Below are 23101 nucleotides of genomic sequence, written 5' to 3' on the forward strand. Positions count from 1 at the left end.
GTAGCGTGGAGTTGAGTAGCGTTTTGTTCAGTGGCATAGCATGCAGTGGTGTAGGGTAGATTGCTTCAGAGTACAGTTGCGGTGGTGTAGAGTGGAGTGGTGCAGCATAGAGTGGAGTGGTATAGGGTAGTGGTGTAGAGTAGAGTGGAGTGGTGCATAGTAGGGTAGAGTGGCATAGAGTTAAGTGCCGCAGAGTAGAGTGTCGTAGAGTGAAGTGGTTTAGAGTAGAGTCCATTGGTATAGAGTGGGGTAATGTAAAGTGGTGCCGGGTAAAGTGACAGAGTGCAGTGGTGTAGAATCATATGGTGTAGACCATAGTGGTGCAGAGTGGATTGACATAGAGTGCTGCGGCATAGAGTGTATTTTTTTTTTTTTATTAAACTGGTGTAGAGAGCATTGATGTAGAGTGCATTGGTGTAGAACAGAGTGGCGCAGAGTTGAATAAAGTGGTGTAGACTGCAGTTGCATTAAGTAGATTTTTTCCGAGTAGAGTGCAGTGGTGTAGAGTTGATAAGATTGACTTAAAGTAGTTTACCGTAGAGTACAGTGGGGCCTTAAGGGTGGTTATGTAGAAGACTTGCAGTTGCTTCTGAGAAGATGGCAAAGTCTACTGTGTTACAGAGAGCAACGAAAATGCAGAATTGGAGGAGGAATTAAAAAAAGCCAATTTCAACACAAAAAACCAAGCGTGAACAGAGATGATGACTTTAGAGTTGAGTGAGTTAACACACCAAATATTAACCCAGACTGAAAATAATTCTTTGAATTTCAGACTTTCTTTAACTTCTAGTCAGAACTCAGTTCAACAGAATTGTCTGTTCCAGTAGCTCCTAACCTGTGGTCCAGGGACCCCTGGGAGTCCACAAAGCCCTCTGAGGGTGTACTTGACTACTTAGAAAATTAAATAATATTAACAGATCAATATAGTGTATATAAATAAAAAACGAAATGTACAATTGAAAAATGTAAAACTTACTGTATATGTGAAGGCATTTTAAATTGGAGGCTAAACATTAAATTAGTATCCTCAGATTCATTCGTGGAAGCAGTGCAGGTGCATCAAACAGAATATAGTGTGGACGATGAGTGGCCTCAATTTAACCCCTTTACCGCGGCGTAGAATCCGCCGCAGTGCGGAGGTTTCCGTGTTCGGGCGGGACCGCGTTGGTCAACGGACATGCGCGGCACTTCGAAGGTAGTGCTCGCGACGGCCGTTGGGCGTGGAGGGGGGGTTCCGATAATGATTCAGAGGAGGACCCAGAGTTCCGGTAATAATTAGGCGTTTCTCCCCAGAAGTCTGTTCAATTTACAAATAAGCTACGTAATCACTTTATGAACAACCAATCGTCGTCTAATAAAACAAGCACTAATATTATACCCCCTACTATGACTGATGCAAATACTATTCATGCATTAGAGCAAGCTTCTTTAACGAAGAGCTAGTGGCAGCTCTCCAGCTACCGTGTAAGTAGCTCTCCAGTGCAATCAAGCCTACTAAATTAGAAAGTTTTACTTAGTTGGTTTAATCTATCTACACCAAACGTGAAAATGTGTATTCAAGAAAAAAAAGTCAATTTTCAGAACTCATTAGTGAAACTAGGGAGAAAAAATGTTGCTTTTCTAAAATATATTTAAAGCCGATATGTTTTTGCTGAAATCATGCGACGTTGGGGAGACTTATTACTAAAAATATTTCCTTGACAACATGGGCACTGCAGCTACGAATGTTGTTTATTACCCAAGTAGAGGCATCCCAAACTGACAAAGCCATTTTTTAAATATTTTCTTTAACATGCCTGCTTGTAACCCTGCCTGATCAACTGAGCTGACCACCTTTGGTAATCTTGCATTTGGTGGCCAGTAATGTAATCTTTTTTTATATGGACACAGATATTAGTAGCTCGGGATGACTTCGATTGAACATAAGTATATCTTATTACAGTAAAACTTGGACACCCCTACATTAGAGCCACTAAAATTGGGTGTGGAGGTTTGAAATATTTTACAAGATATATCTTTGCCCTGGATCGGTAATCACGTGGAAAGACAAGAAAATGGCTACCAAAAAGGCCTAATATTACTGAGTTGATTTCTTTGCTTTTTTATATAATTAGTGTAATTTTTCTAACATAAAATGGAGCATAACCCAAAGCAAGTAAAAACATGTCAAGGATTATATAATCAGTTGATGAGACCAGCATTAGGAGCAGATCAAGAGATTCAGCTACGCCTTCATGAGAAATTAGCAATCTGGAAGTGCAAACATGCAGCACACAGCAAATAAGGAAAAGAACGTATATTACGTCTAGCATATTTGGGTGCAGCCTTGTACTTTGACAGTGATTTTGGGGAACATTGTTAATTGAGTTGGTGGTCAGATATATAACAAGTACACAAAAGTCTTGTCTTGATTACTGATTCAATTTTAACAGGAAGTACAGAATGTTTCTTTTTTCCTTGTTTTTGCTCTATCAGTGACATTTACTTCATTACTCTTGCTGAGCACAAATAGAATTAAACACAATTCAGAAAAGGACAATTGGGTATTGAATCTCCAAACTTGTTTGAATTTCTGGGAACAGGAACAACTAAGGCATCAGCATGGGGCACTAATTGTGTTGAACGTAAGGAAGCAGTGGCCATGATATTGCAATTTGGTCAACAAGAGAAACAAACAAAGCACTGGGACAACAGTATCGGGGGGACCTAGAAAGCAGTAGCCATCGGCTGGGAAGAAATCTCTGCAGGGTACTGTCTCAAACTCTAAAATACCTAAAACATATCAGTGCTGTAGCCTGGCTTGTCATGCCTAAGTAATAGTGCACTACCCCCTCCCCCCATTATCCTTGTTCGCTGATTTCTTTCATGAGTGTCTTGTATATTGCTTATGACAAATCTCAGCAGTCACTCATCTCATGGATAACTGCGATCACACCGGGGTAATCTCCTATCGAAATCATGACCGTTTTAAGAACCACAGTCTTTCAGGGTGAATAGAAGTCTTGGTTCTCTATGGCCATGTGTGGTTCACCAATCTCAGTTTTTCATGGATTCATCAAGGCCTTGACCGAATCTCCTATCGAAATCATGACCATTTTAAGAACCACAGTCTTTTAGGGTGAATAGAAGTCTTGGTTCTCAATGGCCATGTATGGTTCACCAATCTTTCATGGATTCATCAAGGTCTTGTCCGTATCTTGCGTATCAACATCATGATTAGTTGATGCCTAAATTTTACAGACAGTTCAGTAACTGTAGAAATGGTAGACAATAATAGCAAATTCTATGTGTCATAAACAGAGGTCGCTAATGTTGACATAGTTGAAGTGAGTTCGCTGAACTCCTAGATTACTGGAGCTATTAATTGACATGTCATTTCACTGGTGTCATGGTTGTTCCTTAGGTTCTTGGTCCACAAACATCTTCAGTGTCATAGGCTATATTTCACCCAGTTGATGTTTTGGCTACTCTTGTTTGATGTAGGAGGAAGTGCCTTGATCTTTCATTCATTATTGTTCTTCATTTGAATTCAGTATTACAAAACCTGCTTTCCTCAACATCATTGTTCACCGGTGTCATGTGCATCACGGAGACTCACTTTGTGGACAAGAATGTCACGGTCCCTGATCGAAGTAAGCATTGTGGTGTTTGCCTTTGGAGATACATTCCAAGAAAACTGTGCATTGATGTCAGAGTGTGTTACATTAAAGTGAAAACATTTTTATTGCCAATAAATTAGCTTCATATACCCGGGGCACAATCCATGTAAAGGAAGGAGGGGTTAATTGTTTTTCAAATAAAGACCCATTCTTATCCGTCTGAAGTTCTTTATTTGGATTTGTAGTATCATAATACCTACCAGTGCTGGGGTACATGGTGAGCAAGCCAATGGATACTGAAATACTGTCCTTATTCTTCAAGAGTCACCCGAAGATATCCATCACAAAATATTCAATGCACAGGCTTCAGGAATGGAGCTTGTATACCTCAACCAAGCCCAAATATTTTGATCTTATACTGGGTCCTTCAGTGCAGAGAATTATGTCACAGATTTGCCATTTTGTTCTCCTCAGCTGATCAAGGCATAGACAAAATAAATCCCTTTACAATTCCCTCCTGTTCCTATCACCTTATGACTACAAAGATGAAGCTAATATTGTGATTTTGTAAACCAGCAAAGAGTCTGAGAAACCTTCAGGAAAAAAAATCTCAAATTCCATCAAGTGAAAACTGTCCTCTTCTGTTTCTAGTGTTCAGGTGTAGCATTTGAAAAATGTGTAAAGTATGCACTATTGATAATACTGTGGGGTCATACTTGCTCCATTTCACAGTGGACAGACTTACTATCACATACCGTGGCCTTGAATACGATTCTTTTGCTCATTGCGCTTGAATTGATTTTCTACTGCTGGATTCTTAGGAGTCAATTTCTGTGGCTCATCCTCTCTTTGCCCAGTGGTATTTGAAATTGTTTTCTCTCTTCAGGCAGGTATCTACCTTTAAACTGTTCCAGTTTACGAAGCATTTCTAAGGGAAAGCTGCATTTGACCCTACGACTTGTATGGCATGGCTGTGGTTTGAACACCTTTCTCTTAATGTTTATGAAAGCCTTGGTTACAGGCAGTTGTTGTGCACTCATTCAGCGCGCTGTGGAATTACTCTCTGCTTGGTACTTGAGATTGAGAGCGCGCTCCAGGCATCAAATCTTAATTTCTTTAGGGGCCACTCGAGCCGACTCCTCTTCTCAAATATAGAGTGTGCAGATTAATTATTCTGTTCCCTCAGGGTAGCTCATGCTCTAGAAAGCTGTCAGTGCGGTACTATCTCACCCAGACGGAACTTGTGTATGTTTGTCACTGGAGAAATAAACGACTGAGGAGTACAATATTTTGATAATTTACAGCTTCTCTTTACACTACAATAACCTTAAGCCTTCCTGCTGTGCAAGATTGGCACAAAAACACACTAGCCTTTGGTGGAAAGTATCCTAGCCGGTCCTTAGTGATGCATCACCCAGAATACAAGCCATTGGCATCAGGGGCGGCTCCTCCATGTGGGCGGAGGAGTGTCGCCCCACTGCTTTCTAACAGTGCGAGAAGTACAAACCTAAAATGGTATTGTAAATACCATTTTATATTTCTACTTCTCGTACCGCAAGAAAGCGGGAGGGTTTAGTTGGGGCGGGTGGGCGTTCCTGCTTTAGGGCAGGGGAGTGGCTTGCCCACTCAGAGGGCGCTGACTGTTTGGTCGGCCCCAGGCCCGACCAAACCAGTCATACACACTCTCCCTTTTCTCCATGTAGACTGCTACATGGAGAAAATGGCCTCCCCATAGACGCCTGTGAGGTTGGCGTCCCAGCCAATCACAATGCTGCCATTGAAGCATTGTGATAGGTTTAGGGGCAGGGAGAGAGGCTACCTGCAGCTGCTTCCTGTTTCAGAGAAGAGACGCAGAACCGGGCCGACGAAGGTAAGTTAACTTTTTTTTGCCCCCCACCCATGCAGGAGCGAGGCAGCCGACAGGGGAGAAAAAAGCCCCCTCGGCTAATCAGACTGAGCCCAGGGGACTTCAGTAAAGTCCCTCAAACACCTTTTTGAGTAAAGAGCTAGCTTTCTGCCAAATTTTTTATAATTTCATTCAGCTGTTTTGGCAGTAGCCGTAGGGAAATTTCTTGGGTAATGTTTGTTTTGCCATCCCACCCCTTTTTCTCATCCTTTGCTCGACTACCCCAAAAGTTTTCAGGAAGGAGCTGAGATGGATAAACGTATGTTTTGGGAAAGTTTTGTGAAGATAACCAAAAGTTATTGGCAAACCAAGAAAATACATTTTCTATTGTAACTAGGTCCTAGCTATAACTACTCTGTGGCCACCGCCACTCTGCCACTAAATAAAATAATTTATATACATATATGTATATATGTGTGTCTGTGTGTATATGTGTGTATATGTATATATATATATATATATATATATATATATATATATATATATATTTTTTTTTTTAGGCAGAAGAACGTCTCGCAGCAGTCACGCAGCGTACACAGACGAGGCGAACCCAGGTAATGGTGCTTAGATTGAACAGTGGGAACAGTCGAGCCCGAACTGCCAAGCCAGGTCTTCCCTCGACCAGAAACCAGCATCCTGAGACCGGTTTCGGAGTAACACTCCTCATCAGCCAGGCTAGCTTGAATCCAGTAGCAGTGAGCAAGGGACCCACGTCTGGTCATACCCTGCCAACTTATGGCAAACAAAGCAAACACAGTGATGGACGGAGCGCTGAAACTTTTCAGACACTCGCCTTCATTCAATATTAGATCTGGGTTGATGCCATCATTGTTGTAGGAAGGTAGATCCCTGACTATGGTTGCCCCCAACTTTTTGCCTGGTGTTTTGCTGGTTTTCTGACTTAGTTGACCTGGGGCCCTGCTATTCAGGACCCCAGGCCCACTGCTCTCCCTGTTAAAATGGATTCCATGTACCTTAGGTACATATCTAATTGGATACTGAGTCACCCTATCAGTCCCTGTACAGTGTACCTTAGGTACCCAGGGCATAGGTGTACCCAGGGCCTACCAGGGGCTGCAGCAAGTATTATGCCACCCCTGGCTGGCCAACCAAATCTGACACAACTGGCTGCACGACAGCTGGGGCAAGGTGGTGTAATCACCCTTTGCTTTAGATATAGTATACCTATATCTAACCCTAAAATGGACACATGTATTCCTATCAGTCACTCCTATGGCAGGCCTTAACAATCCTGAAGGCAGAGTGCTTGGAATAATGTGAAATGGTGCTCTGGCATGAGCTGAGCCCGTTTGCAGCTTGCGGAACCAAGTCCTAATGGCTGTTCCAGGATAACGCATACCATATACTCTTAAGTGCATTATAATCCTCGCGGTTATATGCCAACTCTGGTATCGCTTTATCAAAACATGTCGAGTAAGGTGTCATACGAATTGGAATACTAACCCCTCGCCAATTCTGGCGACGGGGTTAGCATTCCACCCTTCTAGAGGGACACAACATGTAAGTAACCTGTAACCCCGGTTAAAGTCAGACATAGCCTCAGCTCCACAAGATGGATGCTGCCACCGAGACACAAGTCTGCCCTCCTGCTGCTGGGAGTCCTCCCAGCACAGGAGGCAAGGACAGAGGGTTTCCTGCCAGGGGCGGTGCCAGCACCGTCCCAGACAGGATTTTGTGTATCCTAGGTAGGCAGGGCTTTAGAGGAAGGTGACTGCAAGTGGCACCCCGGTGCTCACTGTGCATAGGCCGGCTTGAACCAGTTCCAGGGGCACTCCAGCCCCTGATCTGGGGAAACCCCGCCAAAGGAGAGGGGTGTAACCACCCCCCTCCTAGTCCCACCCATAGGGCAGGACTTAGTCGCGTGCCAGCCCCCTTTTGCAGGATAAAGGTAGGAGCAGGCCCCCTTCCAAATGAGATCAATCTTTGAATCCTGAACCGACTTTCTACGAGAGGAACTCAAGACTCTTCCTAAGATTTCTCCCTTGTGACTAAGGAGTAGTCACTCTGCAGCAGCAGGCACCAACCAAGCATCGCGGTCTGCTTTAAGTCTCTCCTACGGATCAAGACTGCCCAGCACGACGAGAACCGGCTTCCTTGGCACCTCTGACCTCAACCTGCATCATCAGCCCAGCTGTGATCCGTGGGTGTGACGAGACCTCGAGGGACCGGCCATCTTTGAAGACTGCACGACGCTTGTCCAGCACGACCACCGAGTGACCCTCGACTGAGTGCTTTGGGGTAAGAGAAGCCCCGACCCTGAGCAGCTCCAGCACCGAAGTTCAGCCCCCCCTGCATCCACGAGATCTGCGTGGGGCCCTTCTGCTCTTTGCTGTTCACCGCGTTGTCCAGGTCACTTGCCCGTTGGCTAGTGGCCCTCTTACGACGCTTCACGACGACAACCACCGCTGGTCTGGTTGCTCCAGACTAGCCCTTGCTTCCCTCCAAAAGAGGAGCACCCTGGACCCTCCTGGTCCACTCCAGACGCCATTTTAGGTCCACCGCGTGGACCTTGCATTTGCCAAGACTTGTTGCCCCAATCCTGGGTCCAGCGACGTCGACAGCAGACACCTTCGTGGGACAGCTCGCACCTCCATCCTGGTCGCCGACAACGCCTCCTGGTCCGAGAGACTGCAGAGCCCAGCAGCGCCCACTCACCTGGTCGAGGTGACTTCATCCGGTGCCATCCTGGTGCCCACCTAAATCACTGGCTAGTGATTCAGAACTTGGTCCCCTCTGCTTACAGGTCTTCTTCTTCCCTGATCCAGGTTTGGATCACCACGAACTTCTTCACTGGCCGCCTACCAGCAACTTCTTTCTTCAGGCTCCTGGTTCTTCAACGAGAGTTTCCGACGCAACTTGAACCCTATGCAGCCGCAGCCCCTGGGCTAGGTAAACTGAGTACTCCGGTGCTCCAGCGTAGTCCAACACCCTAAGTGTTCGGATCCACTCTTGTTTTCGACCCACCTAGTCTGGTTCGCCCGAGAACAGTAACTTTGTGATTGCTAGTATCCATAGACTTGTTCCCGCATTACGCGTGAGAGTTCCCACTCTGCACACGGCGTCCCTAGGCCTCCTGCTTCTAATCCAAGGGTTCAGCATTGTAGGCCTAGCGTTTCTACAGTCTAGAAAAGTATTACTTACCTGCTAGTAACTTCGCATTCCACTTCTTGTGTATATGGTTTTTCGTGCCCTTCGGGCAGTTGTGTAAATTGTGCGACTTTAAGTATTTTCTTAAGAGCTTTGTTATGTGCTTAGCTCCCTGACTCATAAAGAGTTCAGGGTAGTCCTGTTATGAATAAATATCTGTTTATTTTCATAACAACTTGTGTGGTGTCCTTTCACTTGGCGTTCAAGGGGTAATGTGATGGTAAAACAGCTGGCTTAACACGCCCTCTAGAGTCTTAGCCTTAGACTGCTCGTATCCATGCTACTAGGATAGCTGGTCTATAAGGTTGACTTACAACCAATCATCAATAAGGGTTGTTTGGACTGATATAATGTTCACTATTCTAGTGAGCACTTTGTATATCAGGCCAACTTCTCACAATTGTTCTTAAGCTCTTTACCATCCCATTTCAGACCCAGCCACAAATCCCCCAATGTCAAAATGAAATCTAAATAGCTGCCACCATTTAAACTAGGAAGGGGTTGCAGCCACCTTCGGGTCCAAGGTATAAAAACTCCTCCAAAAAACCATAAGGGTGCAAGCTATGAATACCCTACCCCCTAGACCTGGTGTTGGGGGTCCCACAGAGACCATGCCAGGGGCCAAAACGTGGCCGAAACTAGAAATTATAACTCATGGGCTAATTATACTTAACCGCACGAGTTATAGTTTCTTCAGATAGGTATAACTATAACTGCTGAATTTCTATGGTTTTGTGTAGGTAAAATGTCAACCTAACTAGAACGTTCCTGTAAACTCATTAAAATGTTGCTGGCAGCCATTAAAGAACTCTGGGGGGATACCCAGCCCCACTCCCCCACTCCCCGGTCCCAAGGGGGGGCGTCATAGTGCCCCCCTCGCCCGAAGCCAAAAAAGCATTGGCAAAAATTGCCCTATCCTGTAAGACTCCCAATCGAAGAATAAAATGGTGGACTGGGCTGCTGGGGCTGAAATAGCTTAAAAAGGGCTCATCACCCTCCCCTCCCTGAGCAATCACAGTCCCCTGAGAGCCCACACACGGACCAATATTTGTGAATAAGAGCAGGACAGCAGCCCTGCCCCCCCTCCCTGATTCTCTAAAGGCTCTGGGAAGCATATCCCCCTGGGCCTCCAAAGTCTTTAAAGAGGTAGGTGACCACCCAGCCCTCCTCCCTGACCCATTAATGGCCCTGGGTACACCATCCCTGGGGCCGGCTCTCTAGCTATGTCCCGGGAAGCCCTCCCTTGTGTCATAGCAGTTTCCCTGCCCGTGCTCCCTCCATACTTAAGCAAACTGTGTTCTCCTAGCTTATGGAAGCTTTGAAAATGCTCCCGCCAGCTGATAGCAAACATTTATCTGTTTCCCTGCCTGAACAGATGAAAATGTTGCTCCCCGGAGGAAGCAGCATAAGTAGCTGCTCCCTGCTAGTGTATGGTGGGTTGCCCTGGGTGGTCACCAGGGCACCCACCTTTGATAATGTGGACTCCTGAGGATGGGGTCCCCGGGGATGGGAATAGACTCAGGGAGGCGGGCTGCACAGCCCCCCATCCCTTTATTTTAATTGTGGCCCTGAGGGATAGGGTCACCAGGGCATAACAAGGCTCTGGGAAGGGGGCCATGCAGCCCCCTCTGGCAAGGGGGCCATGCAGCCCCCTCTGGCAAGGGGGCCATGCAGCCCCCTTACCCTTTAATTTGAAAAATGATCCTGGGGTCCTGAGGGCCTAGTAAGGTTTCGGGGGTGGGGGAGGGTGGTTTGGGGGCAAACGGCCTCCCTCTCTTTCCAAATAAATAAGGTCCTGGGGGCTTGACCTCTATTCTGCCTCTTTCTGCTAGTTCCTCACCTTTATTCTACTTGTTGGTGACTTTTATTTTGCCTCTTCCTGCTCACCCCGTGACTGCTGGGGAGCCTCAAGGCCACTGTGTTCCTAGCTAGCTCCTCCACTCCTGCGGGAGCCGGCATTGCTGCTGCATAAGTGAGCTGGTGGAAATGCTGCTCCCTGTGTGCTGGAGCAATTTTTTCATCGCTTTCCCTGCCTGCATGTCTGAGGCATGAAGGAACCTCTGCTTTCAGCAAGCAGGAGCCCTTTGGCAGCTCCCGCCCACTGGAACCGCAGTGTTTGAGTTTGCTTGGCTGAAGCGGTCACAGCTCATAAGACCATCATCAGGACATAGGTTTTATGCATCTATGTGATGACCCTTTAAAAGTATCAAACATCCATTTCCTATTTGGATCACAGCTGTTTTTGCAGAACATGCTGTTGCTGCCGACGTTGACAACGCTGTTGCTTCGTTTTTCTAATCAGACAAATTGACGTTTTACCAGCTGGTATTGAAGTACCAAACACTAAGAAAGTGAATTGTAGCTTTCTTCTGCCTATTTCCCGAAATATACTTCAAAGCATTCCCTATATTGAAGTTCCTGTCGAAATATTCGACAGCGTGTCCTCATCAACTCAAATAATATCATTGATCCAAATAGGAAATGGATGTTTGATACTTTTAAAGGGTCATCACATAGATGCATAAAACCTATGTCCTGATGATGGTCTTATGAAATAATTTCGCCAAGACCGAAATGTCGACTATTGCGTCTAATTCTGCACGTTATTCACCAACCACGATTGACTTTCATTTATTCTTGGATTTGAAGTCATTGTATTATTTATTTTTTCTTCAGCAGTTTAGACCTACTTTCCGATGTATTATAGGAGTGTATGAGATACCCCCTTGTATATCTGAAATGCATTTTTTCTGTACCCTGTTATATTATCAAAATTCTTTTGTTCTTAAGAAAATAATAATCTTTTGACCAAAAAACCTGGTTATTGTATTCATTTATTTTGTTAGTGTGGTAACATTATTCACTTGTTTTCAGAGATTCTTGTTATTCTCAGCCACTAAACTTATAGTAGTGAGGGTTCTTAATTAAAGTCCCCAGTGTGCTGATACTCATAACTCAAATAAAATCCCTTGCTGGCCTATTTTTCTGAATTTATTTTTTGCACCACAGCTAAGGGGTCAGGGCATTTCTACTCTTCCTCCTTTTCTTTTTTTATTAACCTTTTTTCAGGGACTCGGCTGAGTCCCAAGATGGCTACCAACACTTCCTGGTTGAAGTGTTGGCAGCCAATCAGATCTTAGCACGAGATTGGGACAGTTTGCAGGGCCTTCACTGCCCTAGATATCTCAATATATATATTTTTTAATATCTCCCAAAAATACTGAACGGATTTATTCCAGTTTCCAAATAGTTAATTTTTTGGACCAACCGATACCTTTCTGCCAATTTTGGTGCAATTGCGTTCAGCGGTTCGAGCTATAGTAATGTCTACAATTCCTATAGGTATTAACATCGGAAACTGTTTTTTATGACCACTCCACCCCCGTCGTCGCTCCCCCCCCCCCTCCTCCTCATCCCACCCCCTTTTTCTCTGCCTCCGTTTGATGAATCACCCTGAAACTTTTCATGTACAATAATAATCACCGGCACACTTGTTTTGGAAAAAATTCGAGAACATTCGTCAACCATTGCCAACAGTTATAGGCAAGTCAAAAAACGCTTTTACTATGGAAACATGGTCCTAACTATAGGTTGGATATATATATATATATATATATATATATATATATATATATATATATATATATATATATATATATATATATATTCACACACAAGAGAAAGCATCCCATTTGAGGAGCCACTGCAGGAAGATGAAAATCCTTTATTGAGGGACTTCGCAATGCAGCAACCAACAAGAAGAATCCTTTCAAGTTATGCAACGCCCAACGCGTTTCGAACAGCAGGGTGTTCTTGTTCACGGGCACTCGAAACTGGTTCTGGCAGTCTTGATGGGAACTCCCTGATAAGTACACACTTGCCCCGCCTCTGTGGTAGAGTGCCGCTAGGCATGCTGGAGCTCGTAGTTCACATCGTATTACCCCTGTGGGCGCTACCAAAATCAGCAAATATGCGAATTAAAAACCCCAGTGGGTGAAGGTCTGCTTCCGAGGGTGCTGCCTGCATGATAACGAGTACACTCAAGCGGTCTTTCTGCTCCATCTCACTCATCTTCTGACAAGCGCTGGATCTGTCATGAAAAACAGCGGGCTTCCTCGCGACCGGGACTGGCCGCCTTTATATTCACACACAAGAGAAAGCATCCCATTTGAGGAGCCACTGCAGGAAGATGAAAATCCTTTATTGAGGGACTTCGCAATGCAGCAACCAACAAGAAGAATCCTTTCAAGTTATGCAACGCCCAACGCGTTTCGAACAGCAGGGTGTTCTTGTTCACGGGCACTCGAAACTGGTTCTGGCAGTCTTGATGGGAACTCCCTGATAAGTACACACTTGCCCCGCCTCTGTGGTAGAGTGCCGCTAGGCATGCTGGAGCTCGTAGTTCACATCGTATTACCCCTGTGGGCGCTACCAAAATCAGCAAATATTCGAATTAAAAACCCCAGTGGGTGAAGGTCTGCTTCCGAGGGTGCTGCCTGCATGATAACGAGTACACTCAAGCGGTCTTTCTGCTCCATCTCACTCATCTTCTGACAAGCGCTGGATCTGTCATGAAAAACAGCGGGCTTCCTCGCGACCGGGACTGGCCGCCTTTATATTCACACACAAGAGAAAGCATCCCATTTGAGGAGCCACTGCAGGAAGATGAAAATCCTTTATTGAGGGACTTCGCAATGCAGCAACCAACAAGAAGAATCCTTTCAAGTTATGCAACGCCCAACGCGTTTCGAACAGCAGGGTGTTCTTGTTCACGGGCACTCGAAACTGGTTCTGGCAGTCTTGATGGGAACTCCCTGATAAGTACACACTTGCCCCGCCTCTGTGGTAGAGTGCCGCTAGGCATGCTGGAGCTCGTAGTTCACATCGTATTACCCCTGTGGGCGCTACCAAAATCAGCAAATATTCGAATTAAAAACCCCAGTGGGTGAAGGTCTGCTTCCGAGGGTGCTGCCTGCATGATAACGAGTACACTCAAGCGGTCTTTCTGCTCCATCTCACTCATCTTCTGACAAGCGCTGGATCTGTCATGAAAAACAGCGGGCTTCCTCGCGACCGGGACTGGCCGCCTTTATATTCACACACAAGAGAAAGCATCCCATTTGAGGAGCCACTGCAGGAAGATGAAAATCCTTTATTGAGGGACTTCGCAATGCAGCAACCAACAAGAAGAATCCTTTCAAGTTATGCAACGCCCAACGCGTTTCGAACAGCAGGGTGTTCTTGTTCACGGGCACTCGAAACTGGTTCTGGCAGTCTTGATGGGAACTCCCTGATAAGTACACACTTGCCCCGCCTCTGTGGTAGAGTGCCGCTAGGCATGCTGGAGCTCGTAGTTCACATCGTATTACCCCTGTGGGCGCTACCAAAATCAGCAAATATTCGAATTAAAAACCCCAGTGGGTGAAGGTCTGCTTCCGAGGGTGCTGCCTGCATGATAACGAGTACACTCAAGCGGTCTTTCTGCTCCATCTCACTCATCTTCTGACAAGCGCTGGATCTGTCATGAAAAACAGCGGGCTTCCTCGCGACCGGGACTGGCCGCCTTTATATTCACACACAAGAGAAAGCATCCCATTTGAGGAGCCACTGCAGGAAGATGAAAATCCTTTATTGAGGGACTTCGCAATGCAGCAACCAACAAGAAGAATCCTTTCAAGTTATGCAACGCCCAACGCGTTTCGAACAGCAGGGTGTTCTTGTTCACGGGCACTCGAAACTGGTTCTGGCAGTCTTGATGGGAACTCCCTGATAAGTACACACTTGCCCCGCCTCTGTGGTAGAGTGCCGCTAGGCATGCTGGAGCTCGTAGTTCACATCGTATTACCCCTGTGGGCGCTACCAAAATCAGCAAATATTCGAATTAAAAACCCCAGTGGGTGAAGGTCTGCTTCCGAGGGTGCTGCCTGCATGATAACGAGTACACTCAAGCGGTCTTTCTGCTCCATCTCACTCATCTTCTGACAAGCGCTGGATCTGTCATGAAAAACAGCGGGCTTCCTCGCGACCGGGACTGGCCGCCTTTATATTCACACACAAGAGAAAGCATCCCATTTGAGGAGCCACTGCAGGAAGATGAAAATCCTTTATTGAGGGACTTCGCAATGCAGCAACCAACAAGAAGAATCCTTTCAAGTTATGCAACGCCCAACGCGTTTCGAACAGCAGGGTGTTCTTGTTCACGGGCACTCGAAACTGGTTCTGGCAGTCTTGATGGGAACTCCCTGATAAGTACACACTTGCCCCGCCTCTGTGGTAGAGTGCCGCTAGGCATGCTGGAGCTCGTAGTTCACATCGTATTACCCCTGTGGGCGCTACCAAAATCAGCAAATATTCGAATTAAAAACCCCAGTGGGTGAAGGTCTGCTTCCGAGGGTGCTGCCTGCATGATAACGAGTACACTCAAGCGGTCTTTCTGCTCCATCTCACTCATCTTCTGACAAGCGCTGGATCTGTCATGAAAAACAGCGGGCTTCCTCGCGACCGGGACTGGCCGCCTTTATATTCACACACAAGAGAAAGCATCCCATTTGAGGAGCCACTGCAGGAAGATGAAAATCCTTTATTGAGGGACTTCGCAATGCAGCAACCAACAAGAAGAATCCTTTCAAGTTATGCAACGCCCAACGCGTTTCGAACAGCAGGGTGTTCTTGTTCACGGGCACTCGAAACTGGTTCTGGCAGTCTTGATGGGAACTCCCTGATAAGTACACACTTGCCCCGCCTCTGTGGTAGAGTGCCGCTAGGCATGCTGGAGCTCGTAGTTCACATCGTATTACCCCTGTGGGCGCTACCAAAATCAGCAAATATTCGAATTAAAAACCCCAGTGGGTGAAGGTCTGCTTCCGAGGGTGCTGCCTGCATGATAACGAGTACACTCAAGCGGTCTTTCTGCTCCATCTCACTCATCTTCTGACAAGCGCTGGATCTGTCATGAAAAACAGCGGGCTTCCTCGCGACCGGGACTGGCCGCCTTTATATTCACACACAAGAGAAAGCATCCCATTTGAGGAGCCACTGCAGGAAGATGAAAAGCCTTTATTGAGGGACTTCGCAATGCAGCAACCAACAAGAAGAATCCTTTCAAGTTATGCAACGCCCAACGCGTTTCGAACAGCAGGGTGTTCTTGTTCACGGGCACTCGAAACTGGTTCTGGCAGTCTTGATGGGAACTCCCTGATAAGTACACACTTGCCCCGCCTCTGTGGTAGAGTGCCGCTAGGCATGCTGGAGCTCGTAGTTCACATCGTATTACCCCTGTGGGCGCTACCAAAATCAGCAAATATTCGAATTAAAAACCCCAGTGGGTGAAGGTCTGCTTCCGAGGGTGCTGCCTGCATGATAACGAGTACACTCAAGCGGTCTTTCTGCTCCATCTCACTCATCTTCTGACAAGCGCTGGATCTGTCATGAAAAACAGCGGGCTTCCTCGCGACCGGGACTGGCCGCCTTTATATTCACACACAAGAGAAAGCATCCCATTTGAGGAGCCACTGCAGGAAGATGAAAATCCTTTATTGAGGGACTTCGCAATGCAGCAACCAACAAGAAGAATCCTTTCAAGTTATGCAACGCCCAACGCGTTTCGAACAGCAGGGTGTTCTTGTTCACGGGCACTCGAAACTGGTTCTGGCAGTCTTGATGGGAACTCCCTGATAAGTACACACTTGCCCCGCCTCTGTGGTAGAGTGCCGCTAGGCATGCTGGAGCTCGTAGTTCACATCGTATTACCCCTGTGGGCGCTACCAAAATCAGCAAATATTCGAATTAAAAACCCCAGTGGGTGAAGGTCTGCTTCCGAGGGTGCTGCCTGCATGATAACGAGTACACTCAAGCGGTCTTTCTGCACCAGTTTCGAGTGCCCGTGAACAAGAACACCCTGCTGTTCGAAACGCGTTGGGCGTTGCATAACTTGAAAGGATTCTTCTTGTTGGTTGCTGCATTGCGAAGTCCCTCAATAAAGGATTTTCATCTTCCTGCAGTGGCTCCTCAAATGGGATGCTTTCTCTTGTGTGTGAATATATATATATATATATATACACACAGACAGACACACCCTTACACTTACACGCAGGGCTCGCTTTTGCTGGCAGTGTGGCTCTTCCTTAATGGATGGTGTTAGTTCCTCGGTTGATATGAATGTGTACGGCTTCTGCACACGACTTAACTTATATTTATACGTTTGCACGATATGCGTGCTGTGTTAGATTAGTGCCTGCACACTAGAATAATAAATGTATGTGGCCTGGTAACAGAAGCTACCAGGACTCTAACACGCATGCACTCGGTTGAGCCACACCACAATAAATCCTTCAGGAATTTCTCCTACTGGAGAAGAAATGAAGCGCACTCAGTGGAAGGCTTTTCACGATTGTTGTAATCCAAAGTAAAGCGGTTCATTTACAGCAATCTAAACAAACGTGTTTGGAGCTCCCTGAGCCCTTGGTCACGGTTGACCAAGGGCTCGGGAGGTCGAAACACCTTGGTTTAGATTGATGTAAATGGACCGTTTTATTTTGGATTAAAACAATCGTGAAAAGCCTTTCACTGAGTGTGCTCCATTTGTTCTCAGTAGGAGAAATTAGTTACCGAAGGGGAGAGAGATATATATATATATATATATATATATATATATATATATATATATATATATATATATATATATATATATATATATATATATATTCCAAATCCTGAAGTGGAGCAACTTAAGGCAACACAATAACCAGGTACAGACCACTTGAGCGCTTCAAAGAGAACAGTGCTTTATTTCTCGTATCTGGTGGCATGTATGTGTGTGTGTATAGATATATGTATGTATTCGTGTGTATGTAATATGTATTCAAAGATATGTAACTATTTTTATTTATTTTACTTTTATTAAGTTAAATCAATTCAAGTGTTTGCCGGGATTGATATTGCATATACATTATATTTTCTTGCTTGTTCAAAGCCTGTGGTTTCATTTGGAATTGATTAATTTATTTGAAAAAACCTTGCAAAAGCACTCTGTTTTAATTATATATTTGATGGTTGAAAATCATTTTTTTTAATTGCAGCGTTACTTCCTATCAAACTCTACCCAGAAATATGCCAAGCTACAGAGCGCAGATCATGCCTCGCTATCCAGAAGGCTACAGAACTTTGCCAAGAAATCTCAAGAACAGACCAGACAGCATTTGCAGCATGACTGGGTCAGTCTATGATCGATCAATGGCACCAGTGATCGGATCTGGTGATGAGAAACGCAGATCAATCCGAGATGACACAATGTGGCAGCTCTACGAGTGGCAGCAACGTCAGTTTTACCAAAAACAATCAACATTGAAAAGACACAGCTCGCTAAATAGCCCTAAAACTATGATTAATATTTCTGACCAAGCCTTCCAGTCTATTCCCACTTCACCTTCCCATGGTTCAATAGCTGCTTATCAAACATTTTCACCTCATCGTCCATACAGATCAGATGTTACATCAGCTCTGCAGAGGGCTGATGTGACCCTTGATCGAAGACACCGGAATCATCTTGGCAAGGTAAATTCTACAATTCTCTCACAATTAAAAAGTTGCAGATTAATGCGTCAATTTTAAAGGGCCTTAATGACCATAAATTGTTTATCCTTTTTGTTTTAATTAGATTTGAAATACGAATTTGTAAAAGTATACTTCATATCTCACAACAGACTGTTTCTTTCTTGATTGTATTCACTTTAGCCACCCTTTTGCCACAGATTTGATGTGGAACCCACAACCCAGTTCAGAACAATCCAGCTAACACTCTGTCATCTAATGAAGATCGACTCAGTTACATATTACTTGATTTGACATTGCCCAGCGCAGTTCACTTTACAATGTAGATTATCCACTCCCATTGGCGTAACAATGCTTCTGTCAAGGTCCCTCAGCTTGAAGACTGTGCTGCAGTGGTGCTTGTAAATTTCGTGTTTGCAAGAGTACTGCACTCATATATTGCTATTTTGTATGCACTCTCCACAAAATATAGTAATGAATTGGCAAAATGTGTTGATAGGCCTTAAAGTCAAACTGATGGAGAAGTAAACCGTTTCAATATGTAGGGAGGTAAGGTTAGCCGAAGCTCAAAGCCAATAGAATAACCACAATAGAATTTGACGGATAAGAAAGGTCTATTCCCTAAAGTCCCAGGATGCTCATTCTTAAGTGACAGTTGCGCTTTACAAATGCCCTGTTCATTCAGTCATTAACAATAACAATCTGCTGCTAATTATTCCACTTTCTCTATCAAAATACAGGCGTTCCCTCTGAAGAAAGAGGAAGAGACACATCAGTTTGGGACCTCAGTACAAGTTCCAAGTGTAGAGGTTGAAAGAGCCAATAGACAACATGGAAAAAGCTGTCTATTCAATAAAGCCAGGGCTAATTGCATGAATAGATGGGAAAAACACTATTCTGTTCTAGTCTAACAACGACTATTAGGAGGAAATACAAGATGAAAAACAATGTGTGACTAGTAGAAAACCTTCTCCTTTGCCAATATTTGAGTCCTTTGAATTGTTCTGAGGTTAAGAATATTTGAGACTATTAACAGGAGCTCGAGAACATAAAGCATCGGAAATGGAGAGATGTTTATGCAGTCTCCCATGATAGTTAATGAAATCTGATTTAGCAGTCCAGATATCATTACGATTTTAGAGAAAGCTTCAGGTCTGGGCAGCTGACATCTGTAGGGCACTGTTTGCTGAGACTCCCTCTCATTGATTTCAGGTGAAATAAAGAGGGACAGTTTGTGACTTTCCAGAATGTTTTAGAAAAATTGATCTGTCCAAAACTAGAGAAGAGCCCTTTGGCATGGAACATCTCATCTTTCCACTAAAATCAGATGCGCAGACCACAATAAGAGGCATCCTCTCCTACAACCCCGTCACTCCCAGATCCCAAGCATCATCTTGCGGCGCCATGCCCAACCTCATCGCCTCCCTGGCAACCGACTTTCACCACAACGTCCTACTCAACGACCTTAACTTCCACATTGACGACCCCAGCGACGCCAACTCCATCACCCTCCTGAATAACCTCAACATCAGCCTCACCCAACTGGTCACCAACCCACGCACAAAGCCAGACACACTCGACCCTATTTCACCTCCAGCGACAGAATCCAATTAAGCAATGCCACAAAATTAACCTGGACTGTCCACACTATCGTACACTTCACCATCACTGACGCCCAGCAGACCATCACCAGGCCTCAGATCACCTCCCAACGCAGCTGAATCAATGTTAAAGAAACTTAGTGGTCACAATCCCTCACCACCTCCCAACCAGAGGCCTCAACAGACCTCAATCAGGCTGTCCAGAACTTCTCTGCCTGGATCACCGACAGCGCCGACAAAGTTGCCCCACTGAAAGCTACAAAATCCCACACGATCCTCAAACATGCCAGCTGGTACAGTCTAAAACTCAGGACCACCAAGCGCAACTGCCACCAACTGGAGAAACGATGGCATGCCACCAAGAACTACCCTACAGTGCTGCTCACAAAACAGCCCTCAGCAACTACTACCGGCACATCAAAGAAGCCAGGAAAGCAGCCATCACCACCTGCATCGACACCGCAGTCAACTACACCAAGGAACTCTTCAAAATAGTCAAAAAATTCTCCAATCCCACAGTCACACAGAACACCATTTACCCCTCCCAAGAACTCTCCAACACCCTCTCAGACAACTTCGGCAGCAAGATTACGAACATCTTACAACAATTTAAACCTCCAACCCGCAACCCTCAACTCCAGGTATCTCACCCAACCAGCGAATCAAGCCAAACCATCACCCCCTGGTCACCGCTCAGCGCCCTGACCACCTTAGCCATCATGTCTTTCATCCATGTCGGGGCGCCTACCGACTCCCTGCCGCCACCACCTTTACAACCTTGCAACAAACCCAATCAGGGATCTTTTTTGATCAAACCTACCCACCCCCATCATTACTTTGGTGGCCTCCTGAATTGAATCCCCCTCCTAAGCTTGTGGAGTCGGCATGGAACCTCGGCTTTCGGTTTGACAGCGATTTGTCTTGTAAATCTCAAATTAGCCAGGTATCCTCATCCTGTTTTGGTAAGCTTCATATGCTTCTCAAATTCCTGCATCTCCTCCCCCTAGAGTCATGTAAAACCATTGTACAAGCCTTGGTCGCCTCCAATCTTGACAATGTTAATAGCCTTTACCTTGGAGCACCTGCCTTCCTGACCAGGCTCCTGCAGATCGTCTAAAACGCAGCGGCCAGGCTGATATGTAAAATCCCCTTTCGCCATTCGATCACCCCCCATCTTAGGAAGTTCCAGTGGCTGCCAGTGACCAAGCGCATCCAGTTTAAAGCTCTCATACTGACCGTACGAGCTTTTCAAGGACGGGGCCCTGCTAATCTTCGAGCTCACCTTAAACACTCCCAACACAGTCGAGACCTGAGATCCAATCACCTACGGCTCCTGACAATCTCCTGTGTTCAACGGGTGGGAGAGCCTTTGGAATGGTTACTGGCAAAATGTGGAAAGGCTTGCCTCTCTCTCTTCGTACAATTGAATCTGAAGCTGTTTTTCGAAGTGCCTTGAAGACCTGGCTTTTTTTCTAGCCTCTAGACCTCTGCTGGCCCTTCTGTTGCGGTCTGCTTCAGCGCCTAGACACCCCCGTTGGGAGTAGCTGTTGCACTATATAAACTTTTTAAATATATCAGCACACAACTCACCAGCATCCTCAACACCTCCGTTCCCACCGCAACCTTCCCTGACAGTTGGAAGCACACAGACATCAGACCCCACGTAAAGAAAAGACCCCAACGATCTCAAAAATTAACGTTTGATCTCCCTGCTCCCCTACCCAGCCAGATTTCTCAAGAAAGCCATCAACTAGCAGCTCACCGATTTCACGTAACAAAAGCACCTACTGGACGCTTCTCAATCAGGATTCTGTGCCAACCACAGCACTGAGCCACGCTGATTTCCGCCTCAGAACACTCCTCAATCATGGATAAACCGTGGCCTCTACGGGGTATTCAACATAGTCTCCCACAACACCCTCATCAACAGACTCCACAAGTATACAGCAAGACGCCCTCAAGTGGATCGCCTCCTTCCTTTCAGTATGCAATCCGAGCATCCCACTACCTCCCTTCACCTCCCCACCCAAAGACCTCATATGTAGAGTACCACAAAAAATCATCCATCAGCCCCACCCTGTTCAACATCTACATGACCCTCCCTCACAGATGTCGTCAGATTCCACAAGCTCGACATAATATCCTATGCAGATGACACTCAACTGACCCTCTAGCTCACCAAGGAGCCTTCCAACTCCAAAAGCAACTTCTGCAGCGCCATGACCATCGTAGCCAAATGGATGAGAGACAACAGTCTCCAACTCAACTCCACCAAAACTGAAGTACTAATCTTCGGGGAGAACACCTCAACATGCGACCACAGCTGGTGGCCTTCAGAACTCGGACCCACACCCCCCGACCGACCTTGCACACAATCTCTGCATCATCCTGACAGCCAACAAACAAGTTAACACAACCGCCTCCTCCTGCTTCCACACACTTTGCATGCTCCGCAGAATCTTCAGATGGATCCCAACCAGCACCAGAAAGATAATCTTTGAGGCCCGCATCACCAGCCGAGTGTGAAGGGCACTCTACATTATCATTTTCACACAAAGTGCAATTGATAGTTATGTCCCTAAATATGAACCTGTCCCACTTTTGTCAATGCATTTGACGGAGTGGAGTAGTTATTTCTAGGAAAAACGATCTAGGTGTTTCTAAGGACTGAGTATCTTAAGGACATGCCTACCATAAGCAAAAGGCCAATAATACAGCTGGCACAATTTGGCCTCTTTTTGTTCCATAAGCAGAGAGGTAAGGTCGGACTTAGCGCTATTACTGCGTCCACTTAGCTTTTTCTTTATGTATATAAACCCCATGACTACATTAATTGAAAGTGCCTTCGGAGTGAAACTGGCTTTTGTGACATTGGTGCACTTTCTGAGGTTCTTCATTATAACAAATGAGTGCTCCCTTCTGTAATACCTTTGTTGGAGTGCAAAGTTAGCATGTGTACAATAAAAAGTGGTAATTTCCTCGTTTGTAAGGGGCTGTGTCCCCATGTAAAAGAAGGAATGTCTGTGTCCGTTTCTAAATGCTGTATTATAAGTACACTCTGAGAAGAGACTCGTTGTGGGTATTTATCCTTCTCGTGACAATCCCCTCCTCCACTCCTGTCCACCGAGACATTTAATTCTTAGAGCCCTTATAGGATCCCCAAAACCTCCCCTTTGGCCTGAGTAGATTAGGCCAGGAGCATAAATCTTCTGTAGCAAGATTAGACATGGACTGCCTCTGGGAATAACTAAAGACACTCAGAGCAAAACTAGTGGATG

General features: G+C 45.7%; 1 protein-coding gene across 11 annotated transcripts in view; it reads left to right on the plus strand.

Annotated features, from left to right (window-relative positions):
- The window catches only part of PLEKHA5 (pleckstrin homology domain containing A5), a 1381245-nt gene that overhangs the window by 989144 nt on the left and 369000 nt on the right, over positions 1-23101 (plus strand). For 8 of the 11 annotated variants that reach the window (XM_078674042.1, XM_078674045.1, XM_078674035.1 and 5 more), the window contains one exon: positions 17751-18225. In XM_078674042.1, coding sequence (XP_078530168.1) covers positions 17751-18225 — 475 coding nt within the window. Of the gene's footprint in view, positions 1-6005; positions 6060-17750; positions 18226-23101 lie in introns of all 11 variants that reach the window. The other 3 variants (XM_078674034.1, XM_078674039.1, XM_078674040.1) reach the window with 1 other exon arrangement.

The sequence above is a fragment of the Lissotriton helveticus genome, chromosome 1_1 (assembly GCF_964261635.1).
Source record: "Lissotriton helveticus chromosome 1_1, aLisHel1.1, whole genome shotgun sequence".
Lineage (NCBI taxonomy): Eukaryota > Metazoa > Chordata > Amphibia > Caudata > Salamandridae > Lissotriton > Lissotriton helveticus.